At 32.9% G+C, this 22,734-nt stretch overlaps 1 protein-coding gene across 3 annotated transcripts in view; it reads left to right on the top strand.

Moving 5' to 3' along the window:
• Nucleotides 1–8,198, top strand: part of Pif1A (PFTAIRE-interacting factor 1A) — a 291,214-nt gene extending 283,016 nt beyond the window's left edge. For 2 of the 3 annotated variants that reach the window (XM_089637232.1, XM_089637234.1), the window contains 4 exons: nt 374–1,489; nt 3,353–3,409; nt 4,409–4,489; nt 7,493–8,198. In XM_089637232.1, the coding sequence (XP_089493358.1) occupies nt 374–1,489; nt 3,353–3,409; nt 4,409–4,489; nt 7,493–7,951 (1,713 nt within the window). In that variant the 3' untranslated portion in view covers nt 7,952–8,198. The remainder of the gene's footprint in view (nt 1–373; nt 1,490–3,352; nt 3,410–4,408; nt 4,490–7,492) is intronic. The other variant, XM_089637233.1, reaches the window with a different exon arrangement.
• Nucleotides 8,199–22,734: the final 14,536 nt, after the last annotated feature.

Below are 22,734 nucleotides of genomic sequence, written 5' to 3'. Positions count from 1 at the left end.
TTGTAAAGTATAACTTCCATAATATTGCACATTATTCAATATCATAATATAAATATCCAATCTGCATTTTCATAACTGCTTGTCTCTAAAATTTTAATAAGGGGCAGGTTTTTATTATGTTCTTAACACTTGTTTTACTTTAATTGTCAGTGTGACTAAACAAATTAACTTACAATTAAGTATTATTATTATTCTGTCAATAATTACCATAATGCTTTTTGCTTTCGACACACATCACTGAGTTTCAGTTTTTGTGTTGCACAAATTAAAATCACGGGTTTAAATATCAGATTCAAACATATTTTTATAACTTTGGATAAAATTTGTGATCGCCAATGGAAAATGAAATTGTTACACATCATTTGTTTAACAGGTACGCATTTTAGAGACAAAACTAGAAGAAGTGTCTGGAGAAATGGTCATACAGAGAGGAGAATTTGCTGAGAAAAATAGATCACTTGTTGAACAAATTCGGTGTAAAACGAAAGAGCTAGAAAATCTACGCGGCGGGTTTGGAAGATCACACGGATTACCATCAGCAGAAGAGGAATTGAATCAAATTAACAAACCTAAGTGTAAGTGTGCTACCCGAGGTGAAGACAAATCTAAAAGGATCAACAGACCAGCCAAGAATTGCAAATGTCCACCCACAGAAGAAGAAATAGATTTATTGAATAGATTGTACCGACCATCGAAAAATTGTAAATGCCACGAAATTGCTAACACCGATATTCAAGAAGTGCCAGCTGAAACAGCAGAAAGGTATCCATTTTGTCAGGATTTATTAAGATCTGAACAAGATCTCGAATCGACTCAAGTTCACAAAGCGGATGATAAACCTGTCACTAAACCAACTCTTGACACAAAGAAGATAAATGAGACATTCGAAAAGCTCACCCAAACATCTGATCATGCTACTGACCTAACGAAAACACCACGTAGAAAATCGAAAGAGAGAAAACCTAGACCTGTAGAGAATCTTGAACGTAAAGCTGAACGAAAAGCTGAACACCTGTTTAAACCTGAACATAAACCAGAACCAGAAAAAAAACCAGAAACTAGAGTCCCTGAACCTCTACCAGAGCCTGAACAAAATAAAGTGAAGCCTTTAGTTGAACCTGTACAAAAACCTGAGCAAAAACCTGAGCATAAACCTGTACAAAGAACGGAGCCAATAGTTGAAGAAAAAAAAGATGTTTATAAACCAAAGCCAAAAGAAACTGAGAACACACCAAAAGAGAAGCCGGAACTTCCGAAAAGAAAACCAAAGGTATCGCCGAGACCGAGGAGCGAAGAAGACAGGAAGAGAGTCAGTAGACCAGCAGTTGTAAGTAAAAATAAAAACACTGGTATTGGTGACCCCCCACCCCACATGGTGGACAGGGGAGACAATTGCATTAGCGCCCAGTTGGAAAGCAACACGTGCACAGTGATCGATGAATCCATGGATGCCTGTCTCGATGACTACTCCATGAATCTCTACAACCAGGTAAGATATTTAAACTTACATTCATTTACATGGGCTTATAATAATTCATTAATTAAACAATCATTTTATTATTACATAAAATCTTTTGAAGATAACTTGAATCATGCTCGAGCTTTCGAATCTCGTGGTAGGTCCTCTAGCTTCCCGCTAAGATTACTAAATAAATACAAATGTTTTCAATTAATGTCTAAATTGTTTACCACTAGAGGAAACCTACTCAATAAATGAATCTAAAAGTGTTATAATATGGGATAATTTTCATACATTTTAAAGTGACAATCGATTTTTACATTTGCAGACCTACTGTGAAGACTGTTCAAATTATTGTTGTACATACATTTGCGATACTTGCAACATTTAAGTGGGAGAATGTATTGTTTGAGCTTCTTTCGTAGGATAATGTCACTAACACTAAAATGTTTGTAAATATTGTTGATATTTATTATTTACTAAAATTTGTGATTCAAACAGCTACTTTTCTAAGGAAATACATGAGAAACAGTGATTTGCAGAGAATGCACTTGTTTAGGCCGGTGAACAAAATGAATTGCGATTTTAGTTAGCGAAGTAGTTACATATATATTAAAAAAATAGCTTGAGGATAGAATTAAACAGTTGACGGCAAAAAATTACAGTAATTCATTTTAAACCCTGCATAACCTAGTCTCGTATATTCTCTACTTATCAATGATTGGCAACTGATCTTACGATCATTCATAAGTGTTATATTTTATCAGGATTTTAAATAGGGGTGCAACAATTACGAATCTGATTATTGTAACCACGGGTTTTAAGACTGTGGTATGCAGTTTAAAATAACATATTTTAATTTTCTCAAAGGGCTAACAGAAAATAGTGACAGGATAACTCATCAAAATGACAATTTAACACACCTATACGTGTTATAAAGTTAAGAAAAGTGAAGAAAAAAAAACTAGGTTATATATGTAACCTATTTAACCTAGTATTTAATTTAATTAGGTTACATATGTAACCTATTTAACGTAGTTTTTGTTTCATCATTTTTCATAACATTATAACACTTTTTATAGGTGTGTTGAATTGACATTTGTGGAGTTATCATGGAACCCAATTTATAACTATGGTTGGAAAATGACTGTGTCACATGAATTTGTGTAATGAATTTACAAGTTATTAGCTATTAACTCTGTCTTTAAAATATGTGATAAGTTATTTTTAAACAATTTTGCAGCAATAAAAATCCTTCTACTCTGTAAGTACACATTTTTGCAATTAATAAAACAAACTGCTTGAATTTTCTTTCCACAATGTGATTCGAAAATCGTAATTGTTGCACCACTAATAATGAAACTATGGGATGAAAAATGGTTCTATGTATATTTTTGCAAAACTTGTCTGATCTTAATGAACAGTTTCCTCTTTTCTATGATATAATCTTACGACTAATCAATTTTTATTAATAATAGTTGATGAACGATGTGAAAAATTTATTCGAAATGTTGAGAGAGTTGTTGAAAAAATCATTGGTTGAATCTACTCTTGAGAACAAAATTGAGAAATTGTGCAAAGAAAACAAACTGGTATGACGAAATCTTTTTAATTTTATAATAAATACTACTGGTGATATTATTATTTTATTATTACTACTAACATCACATTCATTTTCATAGTTGCAAGACAAAAACATGAAACTATTATTTCAAGAAAATTATAAAAAAGCATTCAATGATGGTGTTAAAAGTTCGAGAAATATTAAAGAGAATGAAGAGGTATTGAAACAATCCAGGCATACTATTCTATAAATAACAGGCCCCATAAGAATTTAGTACAATTTATTTGTTGAAAAGCTTCTTATTTACACAATGCTTCACTTGTTTTCAGTTGGCAAATCAAAATCAACGCTTTGTTGCTTCATCCGATGTTACCAACACAGCTGAGGTAATTAATGAACATAAAATTAATCTTATTTTTTTTAATGATAAAATAATGTTTATAAGATCAGGTTTTTTATGCATAGCACAAAGGATAACAAATTATTATAAGCAATAATTAGTCGTTGTTGATTGAAGTGATAGTACATATTGAATTATTTGGCATGTTGGAAATAAGCCGATGTGGCTCAGTGGTCCAGAGCAACTGACCAGACGTCAGAAGGTGCGGATTTAATTCCCATCGACGGCATTTATTTTTAGTTGGGAGATATTTTCAATTTGTATGGATATTTCAAGCGTCAAATTTCATTTGTGGAGTGTTGACTAATTTTTAACAGTTTCGTGAAGGGGCAAAATAGCCAATGATTGCCCGTTTAAGGAAATTTTAATTGTGAATTGGTGTAGATTTGGTTCTACCAACGATAATCTAATGGATTATTTTATACTATAACCAAAGGATAATTTTAATAAATAAAAAATAAATAAATAGCTAAATGTACAGTGAATGACAGTGATGGCCCGCTTTAGTGATTTGATACAAATCATTAGTTAAACACTGAAGATGGTACACACTTATTTATTTTGTTTTCTTTTCAATATTAATATGTTCTACAACGTTCAGATAATATAATAAATATCTGCAAAATTGAAAACACTTCGATGCGCTTCACGAAATCTGAATCAAATGCTGTTTCTGCTGATATGGCAGTTTGTCAACTCAGGTTGAAATAATAGAGACAATATGTTATTTACATACGTTAGTGAGAAAGGGACAACTAAAGTGAGAGTGGGCAATCACCAGATGCGGGCAAACATAGTCTAGTTCACCCTACACAATATTATCTATGTCAAAAATGACACTGCGAGTTGAAAACAACAGCAATGACATAAGAGATTCTAGAGAGAAAAGTTCATACAAATATTGTGACTGTAGAACTTAGAGATTTTCCGCTTTATAGTTAAGATGTTGTAAAGTTTACAATAATGTTGTTTTGAATTTTTACAGGTTTTCCAAAATGTTGAATCTCATCTCAAAAACCACCTTCAGAATCGTCTATTGAGAGAAGGACACCAACAAATTTCATCTGTAAGTTTAATTACGAAAAACCTTCAATATTTAAAAAAAATACTATTTTATTCCTTTACTCCCTAATACAGATAATATTATTAACACATTCCTTTCCCTGTTCCCTTTTTAGTTAAGTAACCATATCAGCACAAAAGAAGTTAAAATTTTAAAATGCACTTCCTACAATGAACAAAGAAATAACAATAATTACTTGAAATTTAATAAAGATTATGCTGAAATTCGGAGAAGAGAGCTTTTTAATAAAAAACTTTCGTCTAGAAATCCTAGAAATCAAAATCCAATATCTCCAAGAAAACCCTTGGAAATAATTGATATAACTGATGTTCAACCACTTACTAAACAAATGACAAGAGAAAACTCTATCGTCAGTTACAGATCATATGCAAAGCCGACGGAAAAAAATCTTTTGGGTTCATTGAAGAGTGTGAAGAAAGTAGCGGATTCTCGAAATAATTTTACACAAAATAAAATTACTAAGATTCCTTACAACATCCCACCACTGTTTCCCATTAATAAAATTAAAAACGTTTATCCAACAACATCCTTCTCAAAGAGACCGTTAAAGATTCTAAATAAACCACTCAACAAACAGGTTCTCGAAAGTGAACGAATTCAAATGATTAGTTCAAAAGATGATAAAACAACACCACTAGAAGAAACTTTGAGCAAAGATTTGATTGCTGTTCAAGACTACGTAGAATCATTCTCTAGCAACACATTGGTTTCTAATTTGACTCAAAATTATAAAATAATACAGCAAAATCCTTCTGCATCCACTGAAGGGACTGCTAAAAATGATGAATGGAAAATTCATCAGGATCATGCAGCGGAAATGAAACAGTCTAGGAATACAACAGTGATAGAATCAAATGGCAAATTGATGACCGAGATTGCTGGCGCTAATTCCGATGATGACTCAGTGTCAGAAAAATCTGAATATTCCTCATTTGCATCAAAAATTCAACAAATAAGTTGCACAATGAAAAAGAAGGTATCTCCATTAAAAGCATTTAACGATTTGCCCACTACGCATGAAAATGCTTACTTTACTAATAGAGTTGAACTACAAAGTGTTTCCGATTTAAGTTTTGAATTCCACAAACAAAATAATTCTATTGCTTCTGATTATGATTCTGCCTATGAAGATAACCTTAAGTTTTTGGCAAAAGAAATTAGTGATTGTCTCGATTCTGGAATTGATGCGTACGCTGAATCAATAGAATCCAGTAACTTAACAACTTGTGAGGAAGTTGCAGATGACTTCAATAAAGAGACTTTTGAATCGAATTTGCAAAAACAGAAAGAAATTTATGAATCTGTTTTGAACAAAGAGGCTATTGTGATATCCCCACCTGCTGAAATTGACAAACCTGATGGATTTGATTATACAATTCTCCCTGAAGGGATGAAACCGACAGTACCTTTAAAAGAAGAATCGTGTAAAAATGATTGCAAACCAGTCTTTGTAGATTGTAAGAAGGTATCAAGAAGAAAAGACATACAAAAAAGTAAATCTTCACCTATTGTTATTGATGCACAAGGTAAACCAGAAAAACAGAAAAAAACAGAAGTTGATGAACTGACCGAAACACCAAACGTCAAACAGAAAACAAACCACAAAAAACAAAAACAATCTTCAAGCAGAACATCTCAGTCCTCATCGAGCACCTTGTACTTAGAGAGTAACCACTCAATAAATATGGATGCCAGTGGTTTGATAACTGAATTTACAAATCATTTGATTCATACCAAGTCGATTGATAGCTCCCACAGTTGTATAAACCAAGAGGCTAGAAGAAATGTCACCCATGTCGCAAAATCGAGGGAAGAAAATCAATTATTTTATAAGAATATGGCCGATTTAGAAGACCCATCACCAGAAACCATGAGAATTTGTAAAACCCTCAGTGATGAAATAAATTTGGTTCAGCAACAGTTATTGCAAGATAATCCTAGTCATTCAGACAATGATAAATCAAAGACAAAGATGAAAAGAAAACGTAGGAAGTGCTGCAAAACTGTGGTGACAGAAAAAACAAGTGTTACAATTCAGATGAGAAACAGCCATCAAACTGTGTCAGGTTTGGATAGTAGTTCTTCTTGCATCTTGGACAATGTGAAGAATTTGTTGTCCAAGGTGAATGAAGAGGTCACACGGGCTTTTGGTATGGCCAACAAGAACACAGTAGACTCTCTTTCGGTCATCAATAACCAAGTGTGCGACCAGTTGGCTCAAATGAGAGCGCTCTCTGAAAGTGCTAGGAATAAAACTCTGCAGTTGCGGAGTTCGCAAGATGCAACAGGTAGCATATTCTGTCGATAACATAGTACACAATTATGATATTTTATCATACATAGTTAGGTATCATGCTCATCCCTTATGAGTACAATAGTTGTGTGGCTTTTTCCTATCCATTTATTCCCAATCCATTGCCAATTCTTCATTTACATAGACATAATATTATCTGAATGTTTGTTTACGATTTAAAAACAATATAATGTCAATATAACAGAGTTTTTATGGCTGGATTGTTCTTAGGTAAGTGATAGTATACAATTACAATAAAAATAAAAATTTAAATGTTCATTTGTTTAAAATCTAAAACCTCCCAAAGTTCTTCTGCTTTGGAATTTTGACATAAAGTTGCATTCAAAAACATTTTTGTTTTTATATTTCTATATTATATAGATGTCACCTGTGACAGTTAAAAACTTTTTTTTTTTAAAACAGCTATCTGTTGGACAAATATGCTTTTAAAAAAGTCATATTTGGCCAATTTGCAGAAGACAAAAAATCGGCAGGGATTTTACATTCGGAGCACATTGGAAATTTGTCTTATTACAATTCTCGTTTTAGAACTGCTTTGATAGAATACAAACATAGATTTTTCCATCAATTTAGAACTGTTGCCTTTGTCAAAAATATTCTGTAGATAAGTTTACTGTAGTATTTACATGGTATGTATTTACTCTCTATTAATAAGTTATTTTCTGTTCCAGGATAAATGCAACAAAACCAACTCTTCAGATCCACTCATCAAGAGTTCTCCCAGCCTGCTTCCAGTACAACCATTCAAAAAATCCCCTCCATCGCCCGTCAACATAAACCTCAAGAGATACCATTCACTCTCCGAGCCAAGGAACGAATGCATCCAGGATCTGCCGGATATCATGAGCAAATCAGACTCTGCCGTCACCCGCAACAGTTCATCCGCCAAGGAGCTGATAGCGAGCTTCAACAGCATGAAGTCTAACCAGATCAACGCAGAACTCGCTTCACACATCTTCCATGGACAGCCGAAAGGCGTCGGCAGTCTGGTATTTGATAGAGTCACAAAACTGAGCAACAGTTTTGGAAATCCAAAGATCCAGATGGGTTTGAAAAGATCTGTGTCCATGGTAGCAGACAGTAAGACGGCACCCTCAAAAGCGTCAGTTTTCATGTATGCAGATTTGTAGTAAAGTTACGCTTAATTAGAGTGCTGTCCCACCATTGTATGTATTATTAAATAATTATCTCTTAAAGTTCCCAGTGCCAATTTTTGTCTAACAAAATGCTAGGTTTTAGTGATTGATACTCGAGTTATACGTAACACAGAATGTCTTTTTAATTAAATTAAGTGTGAGTTATGTTAATTTGTATGTATAAATTTTTATGATTATTGTTTGTAATTGTGACCTATGATTACACAAGATATTTAACTAATTTGAGTTTCATTTATTTATTAGTTTTACTGCCACTCTTTTTTCTCATTAAATAGTTGTAAAATATGGAACGAACATTATTGGCGTACTGTCGTATTTTGTGAGAGATAAATGGATATTTCAAAGCTGAATAACCCATTACAGAAATGATGTTGCAAGCTGAAAATACATAGTTGCATTGAAGTAGGAATTCCAGAAACACAAAGCTGTGCAAATTTCATGATGCCAGAATTCACCATTCAAGAGACACGATTTAACCTCTAAAGCCTCTGACATTTTGCAATGTGCGTCTCATGGAGAACTGTCTGAACGCACATTGCGCAGAAAAATTTTTCAAATTACATTCGATTTCAGATAAATTTTCTGTTTTTTTAATGTATTTCAAAATAAGATACTGTTCTTGAGAGTAGATGAATGACTCTCAAATTTTAGTATTATAAATGGACATATGCTCTTACCAATGGCTTTTGTCTTGTAAACTGTAACTACACTTTACAAGAAACTCAAAAACATATTTAATTAGACAAAGTATTATAAAAGTTATCGTTACTTCACTTTTTTTCATTAAAAAAAAATATTGCTGCATACCTTGACAAACATTTTGCAAATGCTAAATATTGTTCCACTGAATTATTTTTAACTATTTAGGAGCATTTACGGTATTTCTTTAAATGCAAACTAAAAGCGCGACAACAAACAATCTTTCTAACACTGTTTAAATCAGCGTTCTCCAAACTCAAAAAGGATGAGAGCTACTTTCTGAAATTGAAAGTGTCTGGTGAGCTACTTATACATATTCTGAAATTGAAAGTGTCTGGTGAGCTACTTATACATATTCTGAAATTGAAAGTGTCTGGTGAGCTACTTATACATATTCTAAAATTGAAAGTGTCTGGTGAGCTACTTATACATATTCTGAAATTGAAAGTGTCTGGTGAGCTACTTATACATATTCTGAAATTGAAAGTGTCTGGTGAGCTACTTATACATATTCTGAAATTGAAAGTGTCTGGTGAGCTACTTATACATATTCTGAAATTGAAAGTGTCTGGTGAGCTACTTATACATATTCTGAAATTGAAAGTGTCTGGTGAGCTACTTATACATATTCTGAAATTGAAAGTGTCTGGTGAGCTACTTATACATATTCTGAAATTGAAAGTGTCTGGTGAGCTACTTAAACATATTCTGAAATTGAAAGTGTCTGGTGAGCTACTTATACATATTCTGAAATTGAAAGTGTCTGGTGAGCTACTTATACATATTCTGAAATTGAAAGTGTCTGGTGAGCTACTTATACATATTCTGAAATTGAAAGTGTCTGGTGAGCTACTTATGCATATTCTGAAATTGAAAGTGTCTGGTGAGCTACTTATACATATTCTGAAATTGAAAGTGTCTGGTGAGCTACTTAAACATATTCTGAAATTGAAAGTGTCTGGTGAGCTACTTAAACATATTCTGAAATTGAAAGTGTCTGGTGAGCTACTTATACATATTCTGAAATTTAATGTCTTTGGTGAGCTACTTATATATATTCTGAAATTGAAAGTGTCTGGTGAGCTACTTAAACATATTCTGAAATTGAAAGTGTCTGGTGAGCTACTTATACATATTCTGAAATTGAAAGTGTCTGGTGAGCTACTTAAACATATTCTGAAATTGAAAGTGTTTGGTGAGCTACTTATACATATTCTGAAATTGAATGTCTTTGGTGAGCTACTTATACATATTCTGAAATTGAATGTCTTTGGTGAGCTACTTATATATATGTATTCTGAAATTGAAAGTCTCTGGTGAACTCCTTATACATATTCTGAAATTGAAAGTGTCTAGTGAGCTACTTATACATATTCTGAAATTGAAAGTGTCTGGTGAGCTACTTATACATATTCTGAAATTGAATGTCTTTGGTGAGCTACTTATATATATTCTGAAATTGAAAGTGTCTGGTGAGCTACTTATACATATTCTGAAATTGAAAGTCTCTGGTGAGCTACTTATACGTATTCCTTCTTTACGTTTTTCTTCTCATCCTTTATCGTACCATACATAATATTATTATATTACTTCAAAAGAATTAGGACATCAGACATTCCAATAAAAAATAAAATGCTTACATAAATTATTTATTTATAAACTTCCAATTTTTTCAATTTTTGGTGAATAACTTGTCACCCCCATCCAAATGGAATTATCAAGATGAACATCTGTGAGTCTGTTTTGATTATTTACTTTTAATAGTCTTCACAGAGGAAACCATTGGTTCACATAGAGAAAAACCATGCCTCGATTTTGGGTGCAATTCGAACGAAAATTGGATATTTTTCTGATGTGCTAAACCAAATTGTCCAGGCAGTTCAACTTTTAATATAATCGCACCTACCTACTTGTCATAATTTAAATACATTTAACAAATCTGTAGAATCCTACCTAGTTATTTTGAATGATTCTAAACAAATTATGAAGCAAAAAAAAAATTGACAGAGAAACACCAAAAATAAATAAAAACATTAAAATTAACTTAAAAAAATAGATATTTACAAAATAATGATTCATTTTAGTACAAAATTTAAAGTTGAGTTGAAAAGTAAATAATTTATGGGTAATAAAGTACATAAGAGAAGCAATCTAATGTTAATACCAAAAAAGAAAATGAATAGTTAATTCATTTTAATAGTGGAAGAAAACTGGAAATAATGACGAATAAAAAAACATGATAAGTACTAAATAAAGATCACAAAAAAACAAAAAAAAAACATTTGGTGAGTAGAAAGAATGGATACCAAAACCATATTTTTTATTAATAGTTGCATGTCGATACTGAAAATTTAAAAGAGGGGTTCTTACTAGCTTCACATCTACCAAATGTGCCGAATTAAACTTCACAGAAAAAATTGAGTTAGGACGATTTTAGTTAGCAGAGTTACATAATATTATGTACGAAATTGTGAAAAGCTTTGATTTTAATGCACATACTTTTATCATCTCTTTCAATGACTAAATACCTATCTCTTCTAATTAAAACGTGAACCTCTTAACAATGTACATATTTATTATCGTTTGGGTTTAGGGGGCAAGATTTTGATACTATTGTTATAAAAAATGCAAAAGAATATATTTGATAAGTTTAGCAAAGACCAAAACACAAATATATTATCATTTTTATACATACTAAGAAGGTTTCAAACTATGTAATATTTGATAGAGAACCAACCAAAAATAAAAATAAAAATGGAAGGAGACAAATATTTAGAAGAGGATACGGAGATAATTATTACCGATGCAGAGAATCCAAACTTTCCTTTGGTCAGAAAAAGCCCCTCTTATCTACTAAAGCAGGCAGAAGACAAGCACAAGATATATGTTAGCAAACTTCTGGAATATTTCCGATCCGTGATTCTGTACAATGTCTGGAAAAATTTGGATAAATGGCGCCAGGAAAGTCCAAGAAAGGTGATACATAAACTGTAATTCTTAACTAAGTAACTAACCATCACGCTGTTCCTCGCAGGGGTAGGCAGAGAGGATGGATGATTAAACTCGGTCTTGGCACACACTACTCGCTTCATTCCCTTCGTCTTATGCATGCTCTTCTGTTATTCGGACTCTCGACATGAAAGTGCCAGCCATAACAGAAGTTATTCGGATTCTCGACATGACATGACACAATTCAAGTACCAGCAATGACAAAAGTTATTCGCACTCTTGACATGACACAACTCAAGTGCCAGCCATAACAGAACTTATTACGAACTCTCGACATGACACAACTCAAGTGCCAGCCATAACAGAACTTATTCGGACTCTCGACATGACACAACTCAAGTGCCAGCCATAACAGAACTTATTCACACTCTTGACATGACACAACTCAAGTGCCAGCCATAACAGAACTTATTCGGACTCTCGACATGACACAACTCAAGTGCCAGCCATAACAGAACTTATTTGGACTCTCGACATGACACAACTCAAGTGCCAGCAATAACAGAAGACTCTTCATTAAATTGTTTAAAATATTCAATACTTAAATTTCATTTTATTAATTTTTTCTGACTTTCTTAATTTTTTTGCAGCAATCATTGACAACAGGTGAAGAAAATTGTCAAAATTATGAAGGAAACATAAATACTCTCTACTTAGATTATCCAAACATCAAACCCGCTAACAAAATGATTGTGAATGACAAAAATTGGTAACACAAAAGACTTGTTCATTTATGCAACAAAATATTCATTGGCAGTAAATTAATTTCTTAACACGTTAAATTTTTAGCAAATCTTCAATTGGTCCATGCAATTTGAATAATGGGGATGTTGAAATTATTATTTATTCAACTAGTCAAGCAATGATACAAGAAATAGAATCTCCAAAAAATGCTTCCTTGATGGTAAAATTTAATTTATTTACTTTAATGTCGATTTCATAGTTAACATAATTTTCAGTGTTTGTCCGCCAAAATGATCAAAATTTGACAGGGTGTGCGTAATGTCATAATTACTTCGGTGTTGTTGATTAATAGTAATGTCAATCTCACTCTGGTCTGTATGAAATCAACAAATCACAATTTAAATACATGACAAAATTTACAAAAATTATGTTGGGCGCTTGTTGATCTATTAGAAGTGCCTTCTGTACAAATTTGAATGGTAACAAATGTTACATTTAGACCGATAGCCCAGAGTTCTGTCTAACTTTCACTTGCCTAACATCGTAGATCTCCATCTTATTTGAATTTCGTAAACACAGTTTTGTATTGGAAATTTAAGCCTTGATTGGGCACATATATGGATCACGAAACACGCCCACAAGGCATTTATTGTTTTCTTCTTTATTCCACAATCTATTCTATATGAATATATTATGTTTTTTGCTATATGAGTTATGTAGACAATAAAATAGCTGCATCACAAATAATAATGCACCAAACCATTTACTATGATATGTATTTATGTTTATTAAAATCATTCTGCAATGTTCCAGTCAGGTGACGAAATATTATTATCCAACAAGGTTAAAGAGCTAAAAAGAACGACTGAGGTTTTGAAGAGAAAAATATCTGAAGGGGATCAAATGAGGATCGCGCTGGAGAACTCTTATCAGGAAAAAATTGAACAGCTGATGAAGGCAGAGGCCTGCTTGAATCGTCAACTAGAAATAATTATGGCCGACAGGAATCAGTGGAAAGAGATGTGCGAACTTAAAGAAGACAAGGTGATACATTTTCAGAAATTAGTAACTTAACTAACTAAAGAGTGGATGGAATGCCACATGTACATTCCTCGTTTCAATCACATTCACAATCACCCGAACAATAAACATTTCTGGGCGGTCGGTTTTAGATTCTGCTGCTCTCGTTTCTAAAATCATTCCTCCGAATATACAGAACCAAATGTTATGTAATTAACTGCTTACTGTGATTTAACCCAGAAGTTGCTGAAATAATTCTGCAGTATTATCGAGGGCCAGTGTATTTTCTTCAACAAAAAAAATATATTTACCTCCTCCGTGTCGGAAAAATCATGAAAGTCATCTAATATTTCATAGTTGATCGGTGTAGGTATTTGGTAACATACCTACACCGATCGCTTTGGTAAATTAGTTTTTAGACATATCTACTTTCAAAAACGATATAACATTATAAAAATAACAATACATGCAATCATCAGCTTACGGGTTAAAGCCAACAGGCTCTGCAACATGTACGCATCGGAGCGGCGGTACCACGCGCCATTCCAGGCCGCCATGCAATAAAGTAAAGTCCGAAAGTAGTAACGGTTTACACGCAGTCCATTATGAGACATTATTGTGCGGCGGCCTGGAGTGGCGCGTGATACCAACGCCACTCCAATGAATCCACTTATATTTTCACTGTTTATTTAATATGTTTAAGTTTTATAAATTTCAAAAAAATTATATGTGCCATAATTCTGTATGTAAGTTAATGAAAGTGTACTTTTCAGGACAATATTGAATACTACTCTTTGTGTATATTGTCTATGTCAACTGAAAATATCTGGAGTCTCAGACATTAAAAAATGTAATTTTTAACTTGTAAACAGATGCTTAATTTTTAGAAAACAAAAACATTATCTAGAATATTCATGAGATGAAAAATAGTGACATCTTTTGGTATTCGATAAAAGCTTAATCAAGCTAGCGATTAACATAAGCGGAAAGCTCAAAGTAAATAAATTATAATTCATAAAAATCACCTACCACTCGAACGGCTATTAACATGAGCCAACAAAAGTAATTGATAGAATTCATCATGGCACGTCTTTTCGGGGGCCATCTACTCTTCGTGTTCATCTGAGCTTTTTAATCATGTTCGTAATGCTTACATCGGCCTTGCATTCTTTCCCGATCTTCACATGGTTTTACCAAACTTAGGCCTCAGGGATTTAATTTATACTGCAATCAGTTGTCCTTCCTTGTTCAGTCCCATACAAAACTCTTATACATTTTCAATTGTATGTACAAGAATTATACTTACAAGGCAAGCAAAAAAATGTCCAGTACTGTCAAATTGAAAACTCTGCATTTCAATATATACACAGACCCAAACGAATTTGGTCTAATTGTGTTTTAGAAATAATAATATCAAATATTAAAATTATCTCTAAATAGTATAAAATAAAGTCGCTATCCGGGTCTGTCTGTTTGTGCGCCTAGTTCTTCTGAACTACGCAACGGATTTTGATAGGGTTTTCATTGTCATTTAGAGAATTTCTTCCGAAAGGTTCATATATATAATACATGCATATTATATTTACAGAAAGTAGAAAAAAGTCGAGTAACGCCGGGTAGCTAGTTAATTTGTAAAATGTTTTTATTGTAGATACAAGAATTGGTGGACTACAACAATAGGCACAGCTGTGAAGTAAAGAGAATTTTAGAGAATTCAGAATTTTTAGAAGAAGAAAATCGTACGCTAAAAAGTGAAATTCTAAACAGTAGAGCGGATTACCGAGAGGCCAGATCTAAAATTCAAGACAAGGAAGATTTACTTCAGGCAAGTATCGAATATTGTTGAACTAGAATTGGAACATGATTTAAGATTTTCACGGCCAAAAGTATTTTTGTTATTTGTTTTTGGGGTGTTGTGCCGTGTTATTGATACGTTAATGTTAGCTCAGAGGGTTGGAGCTGGCAACACGGTATCACAACCTCATACATAAGCTCACATTTTAACACAACCTCAAATAACACATCTGCCCTGATGATGGACACTGCAATGCTGTCCGAAACGTTGGCTAAAGAAGGAGTTAGCGCAACACGGCATAACACCCCAAAAACAAATAACAAAAATAGAATTGAAACAACTATCATGTAGGATATAGGTACATAACATATGTATACTGGACGTTATAATAACATTATACAAAAATATTAAAATGGACCTTGATGACAAAAAGGTTCCCGCCCCTGATGTAAAGGAAAGAGATCGAAATCATATGTATAAAGTTTTTATAAATATTTGTTAACAAAACTTTTAAGTTACATACAAACACACTTTCATTTGAATAATTCACCCCTTAGCTGAGCTGAAAGCAGAAATATAATTGAATTTTAATGTTTTAAATTATAAGGAAATAAAGAAATGACAGATGTAGAAAAGAAATGAGAAAAATCTCAAACTCAACCGGTTTCAGAAGTAACCTTCCTTCATCAGGAGAATATTAAAACTGATGGTTGTAATTAACATAAAATGGTCAAAAACCAATTTATGTGTTTATAGTGTAAATTATGGCGAGCCACAAAGTTAATGCTTTTTACAATTATGTATCATACTTCGACTAAGAGCCACCAACATTATCCTCATTTTCTTAATGAATAAGCTGTCTTTATTTATGATTGTAAGATTTACAGTTAAATAATATGAAATGAAGGAGATAGGATCGAAATAGGTCAGAGCAAAACCCGGCAAGGATTCAATTCTAGATGCGACCGAATCTTTCTCTGATTTTTCTGTTTCACATCTTTCATTTGAGAGTCATTATTATTGTCTTCAATGATAAAATATTACAAATTTGAGGTTTTACTCATTAAGTTATTCCAAAAATAAAAAAAATATGAATTTTGTGTTTGAGATTAACATTATTTATCATTTTACGTAATAAATTATTATATATGTACAAATATAATAATTTATTCATCCAGGTACATGGTTTGGAGGGTTTTACGGTATATTTTTCTTTAGATTGAGATGAGGCTGAAATTGGAAGTGACAGAACAATTACAAAAGAAGATTTGTGAACAAAAAAGTGTTATAGAACAAATGGAAGAATCTAACACTTTGCAATTATTAAAGGACAATGAAGATAAAACAATTGATTCCATCGAGGATAAGTCTGCTATTATTATTCCGGAAAGAGAGGTACAGATGAATTAGCTAGTGTATCTGATTAGAAATTATGTATTAATATTTCTCAAAATGAAGTAAATAATTATGTTTATGCGCAGGTGAGAGTTGACGAAGAGAATGCATCTGAATTGTTACTCTACAAGCCTTGCAAACGCAAGGAAGAATATGAAATTGGTATAAAAAAGAAAGAAGATTTGCAGAAACATCTCATACTATATTATTCCGAAGTGTTGCCGAACATCCAAATTGAGAATTCTGCAACAAATTTAAATCAGTCACTATCTCAATTTGAGGACACTGATTTCTTAAAATATCAGATTACAAGTATTGAAGTCGAAAAATCCCGGGACAAAATTGTTGACCTATTACGGCCGCAAAATGAAATTTGTGGCCTTTCACAATCTCAGAGTAAAGTTAGTGAGCTCTTACTAACTCTGGAAAAAAGTGATTCCTTACAATATCATGATAACATTATTGATTTCTTCCAATCTCAGGGTAACATTGGTACTGTATTACAATCTCAGGATAACATTACTGATTTGTTACAACCTCAAACTGACATTCGTGGATTCTTGCAATCTCAGGGTAACAGTAGTGTTGTATTACAATCTCAGGATGACAGTAATGATTTCTTAGGACACGGCGATAAAAGTGTTGATTTCTTACAATCTCAGGAGAAAAGCATTAATTTATTTAAACAAGTTGATAGTATTGACAACTTAAGATTAGAAAACACAAGTTCAGAGATGTTGTTTATTCAGAACAATATGGAAGAGAATGACACTTGTGTTGGAAAGACGGCGAATTCAGAAAGTAAAATACCGGGTAAAGAAACAGGAAAAAAAATCATTACAGAAGAAAGCATTTTAAAAGTTCTGGATCAATCAATTGATATATGTTTGGATGAGGCATTTATAGAAAATGCAAAAGTGGTAAATAAAAACTAAATAAATTAATGTATAAATATGCGTAAGTAGGAACATAATAAAGTCATATTTACATATCTTCATAATTTTTCTGTTTTGTGTTCCAGCTAGACAAAAATAAAACACAGAATAAATCTGAAGGAACTGCTACTAAAAAGACGGTTGGTTAAATAAACATTTATACTGTTCTAAATTCTCAACGGAAGAGAATATTATGTATTTAGTTTTGTGATATGAAAGTTTCTCTGATTGGACAAAATTGACAGCGTTCATGGAATTAATGGATAATTTTTTTCCAGGTCATTGGTAAATCAAGTAAACACACAAAGAAAACTGTTTTATCTTCATCTCTGCCAAAACATTCAGTTATTTCTAATACAAATGCCTCTTCCATAGACTTAACAAACAATGAGACAAAGAATGTGCAAAATAAACAAAAGTTTATAAAGAAAAATATTCAAAGAATACATGCAGATTCTACTTCAAAATTACAGGGGAATTTTAAATGTAACGAATTAGAAAAAACAGCCCCAAGTTCTCCCAACACTTCAAGAAAAGTAAAGCTGTCGACACCGCTCAGTTCTAATGCGAAGTGTGGTTCTAATGTCACGGCGAATAGCAATGTTAGTGTGAATATTGAAACTAGAAAAGGCTCAGGGGTAGATTTTATTAAAAGAAATGTAATGAGAGTGTCAATCTTTACAAAAACATCACCTAAAGAGGATAATAATAACATCAAGATTAATTCAAAGCCAAAAGTTCTCACAAAGAGAGCCAAAACTAAAAATATTAACACGAAAGCAAGTAATGCCCAAGCAAAAGCAGAGAAATCACCATGTTGTAACATTGATTCTAAAATAAATGAAACTATAAACTCTTCTGAATCTAACACAAATGAAACTCAGGTCAATATTTTTTCACCAATTTCCAATCATAAAAAGATTCCTAGTGAACCATTCAATGATAGTTTATCGTTTGTTCTAGATGATTCGAAAAAAAATTGCGCAGTTGTTGAAAAAATCAAAACCCGTCCATTAAATCCCAAAGACGTATCGAAATCAGATTTAGATTCCTTGAAAAACTTCATCAATTCAATGTCTGCGGCCAGTATAGAAAGTGCAAGCATGCATTCAGAACTGAAAGTGAAATTACCAAGTGCTAAAAATACAACTACAGATAAAAAGCTAGTAAAGTTTGCGAGTGAAGTGGAAACAAGTATAGAAAAAACAGTATCAGAAGATAGCATTAAAAATTATGCAAGCAACTTGAATTTTCCAAGTAGTCTCTATCAAACAGCTACTACAAAAGATTGTGAATCATTTATGCAAGCAGATGACAGTGAAACTTTCAATGAAGATAACTTAGTCCTGGAAACTATGTCCCATTCATCCGAATGTGATCTTCCAAAAGATGCTGTGATGACAACAGACATTCAGTTACACTGGGTCAGTACACAGGAACCAGTTAACAAAGATACCACAATGCAACCATATGTTAATAATGAGATTGTTCGATCCATTAGACTTGACGAAGGAGATTCTGGTTCCAGTGAAATGGTTTGCCTCCACATTCTGATTAGTTACCTTACAGTATATTGCTTCGTAACCTACACCTTTTATTTTATATACGTTATACTGTTCATTCTATTTGTTTATACCGTATTTACACTACACAAATAGTTTTCAATAAACATGTTTTATGAATTTTGAAAAGTAGTTTTTACTTCTGAAGATTGTAACCAGCGATTCTGAGCATATTTGGAGTAAAAAATGTATGTATCTCATTTTGCTGTCCAATGACATATTTTTCCATCACAGGTTGCCACTGGGTACAGCGGTTCCATGATATTTAATCAAAATGACAATTAAACACATCTTTAAAAAGTGATGTAGAGTCAAAAGTGATGAAACAAAAACTAGGTTAAATAGTTACCTATGTAACCTATTTAACCTAGGTTTTGTTTCATCACTTTTCGTAGGTGTGTTGAACTGTCAATTTGATGAGATACCCGGTCACCGGGTACAGCCTAGCGGGTCATGTGATAATTACTCTGTCTCGTTCCAGCAGCACCATACAGAAGACACAGAGCACATATCGCGTGATCAGTTGCGAAGTGTGATAGAATTATTGTAGTTGTTTTTAATTGAAAAAAAAATACCCATGAAATCTACATTTTTTACTCTGAATGTCCTCATCAATCGCTGGTTAAAAAGATGATTCACCTTGTATAGTGTATATGTTATAAAATACAAACTTTTTGCAGTTTGTGATATTCTTTTACCAAAACACCAGAATAAAAAATAAACAATTTTTCATCACTATTATTGGAGGTTGAAGAAAGAAAGGGGACTTCAAAGAAAATCACATTTAATTTTGTTATTATATTTGCTACTGGTAAAATTCCAACCTTGAACTCAATTAAAAAAAAGAAGTTAACCCATCAGGTTAATTATTTGTTCGTTTTTGGCTCTGTTACTGTCATGGTTAGAAATCTAAACAGTGTTAAAAAGAGAAAGAGAGAGCGCAAAGCTTTATATTAAAGTTACATAGAAGAATTAAAATGAACACCTCAATAAAACCAAAGGTTCCAATAATAATTTCAGAAAATATTATGAAACCTTGTAATTTTTTATGAATTATTTTTAGATGAAACAAAAAAAAATAAGGTGACAATTAGGTTTATAATACATTTGTCTAATAAAATGTGTGTTTTTTAAGTTCAGTGTTTAGATGAAAAAAAAGTAAGGTGGGCCATTTTTGTCACTTTTTTAAATTTGCATTGTCAATTTTTCGAAAAGTGTATGTTTATTTCTAACAATAAAATTAGAAAGATTATTGGTAAATATTTACCTACGACTACCGTTTTTACTACTACAAAAAATTGCCCCTTTAATAACGCCTGCTCGCGTCCCCTTTAGAGTTATATCCCAGTTTTCAAGTAGTTTGTGGGCTACGCTAGGTTTGTATAGACTGGTTTGTGATTTAATTCTACCTAATCCAACCTAACCTAACATGTACGGAATATTTTCTCAAACGGTAGTCGTAGGTAAATAATTACCAGATTATTTCATCACCTTTTGAAAACAGTTTTTAGTTTTCGGATTCATTCAGAATTATGTTGATTTTATTGCGAAGTAGAAATACTCAGAACTTCCGACAGAATATGCCAGAGGCTTGAGGGTTAAATATTAACTGTACCTACTTTGCAGGTAGAGGTACTTGTAAACTTCCTCCTAAAAAAAATAAAAGTTTGAATGCAATCATTCTGAGAAACTTTCCTTTGTTTAATTCCAAGTTGACTCTTCTGTCAAAAGGAAAATTGTAACAGTGTCCAAATACAAATTTTAGTAAATAATTCACAAGTTTCTCTTTACTTCTATCCTGACATTTCTAAAGCAATCAAAATGAGGGACAAACCTTGTGCTTGTGTGAGAGAATGGATGAACAACAAGTCTGAGGGAGATTCTGCAAGCAGTATTGTTATGAAATCAGACCTTGCCAATAAACTTCAATTTGGTAAACTCATCACTGAGATGACTCAAAATATAAAAAGAAGAAATAAAATAGCTCAAGGTTGCGATGGTCCAACATGCAAAGCAAACTTAGTGAACACAAAGAGTTCAAACCTATTCTATAACTGTTCAGAAGACCACAATATTAACCAACCTGTCAACATTTTACAAAACATCTACGAGAGCATCTTACGAGAAAACAGGCAGGAATACGAAGAGATCAAACCAGTAAAATTTAAATTCCCTATTCAGTGCACTTGTGTGCAGTACGCACAAGATGATTATTTTGGAAAAGGACTGGGGATTGAAAATTTATACGAAATTCGCAACACTGAGACCAAGTCTAGTTGCAAGATGGGCATTTCTGACGAAGCAACAAACAGGTCAGGCTGCAGTTCATGTTCTGGCAGTATGTATGACTGTGTCAGTCATCTCAGTAACAATGACATTGGAAGTCGAGGAAAAATGCCCTGCTATGAACAAGAAATGCTTAAAAAGAATGTCTCCAGTCCAGAAATAAACGAAAGGCTATGTAATCATCAGTCTTCAAAAGCTAGCAAATGCTCCAGTGAACCAAGTTGCAGTATTTTAACAACACAATCTAGAAATTTGGGGAGTGCGGGGGCAATCTGCTCCCAACCTTTCCCTTGTAAGTTACCTGAAATGGCTAGAAATGATGAACCGTGCAAGACCTCTGTTAACAGAAGAAAGAAAAATATGGTGATTTGTGACTGCAAATGTTGTCAAGAGCAACCAGGCCCTCGAGAGGATAAAGCAACGACTTGTAACCTAAATCTGTGTCCTAGCAAAAGGTATAATGATAAAGCAATTGAGACTTATCGTCATGAGAAAACTGGCATAAAAATTAGTGATGAAGAGATAAAGAAGGATGCAAAAAAATGCGGAACAATAGATAAGGATACCAACAAAACAACTACTGTTTGCCAAAGATGTAATCGAGGTATTTGGATTACTACAGAATTCTGCACAATATGTGACATGGCACCGAAAAGTGTTAAGGTACAAAGTGACACAGAGCAAAAAAATTTAAAAATACAAACTGACACAGAAAAAAAAAGTGACACAGTCCAAAAGATTGATATACCACTAAAACCTGAAATACAGAACCTTGAGAGTGTTATCAAGCCTAGAAAATGTGGATCGGCACCAGCACAAGGACAGGCAAAGACTGTTGTGTGCAAAAGCTGTAATCGAGAAATTTGCGTCACTACTGAATTTTGCACGATTTGTGATCCAACAAGAAAAACAGATATTACACAACAAATTGATACAGCACATAAAACTGATACAGCAAAGAAAGAAGCGGCAAAATGCGGGACCATCGATAAGTTAACTAATAAAAAAACTGTTGTATGCAAAAGCTGTAGGAGGGAAATTTGTGTCACAACCGAATTTTGCACAATTTGTGATCCAACAAGAAAAACAGATATTGCACAGCAAATTGATACAGCACTTACAATTAATGCAGCACCAAAAACTGATACAGCACCTAAAATTGATACTGCAAAGAAAGAAGCTGCAAAATGCGGGACAATCGATAATTTAACAAATAAAAAAACTGTTGTATGCAAAAGCTGTAGGAGGGAAATTTGTGTCACAACCGAATTTTGCACAATTTGTGATCCAACCATAAAACCGGCTGCATTAGAAAAAAGCGAAAGCACAAATAAAGTACCCGAAAAATGCGGATCTGTGCTTGAACAAGAC

This window comes from Hesperophylax consimilis, chromosome 11 (genome assembly GCF_061612785.1).
Source record: "Hesperophylax consimilis isolate HC1 chromosome 11, BYU_Hcon_1.0, whole genome shotgun sequence".
Classification (NCBI taxonomy): Eukaryota; Metazoa; Arthropoda; class Insecta; order Trichoptera; family Limnephilidae; genus Hesperophylax; species Hesperophylax consimilis.
The sequence above is the reverse complement of the archived record's forward strand: the minus strand, read 5'-3'. Positions and strand labels throughout refer to the sequence as shown.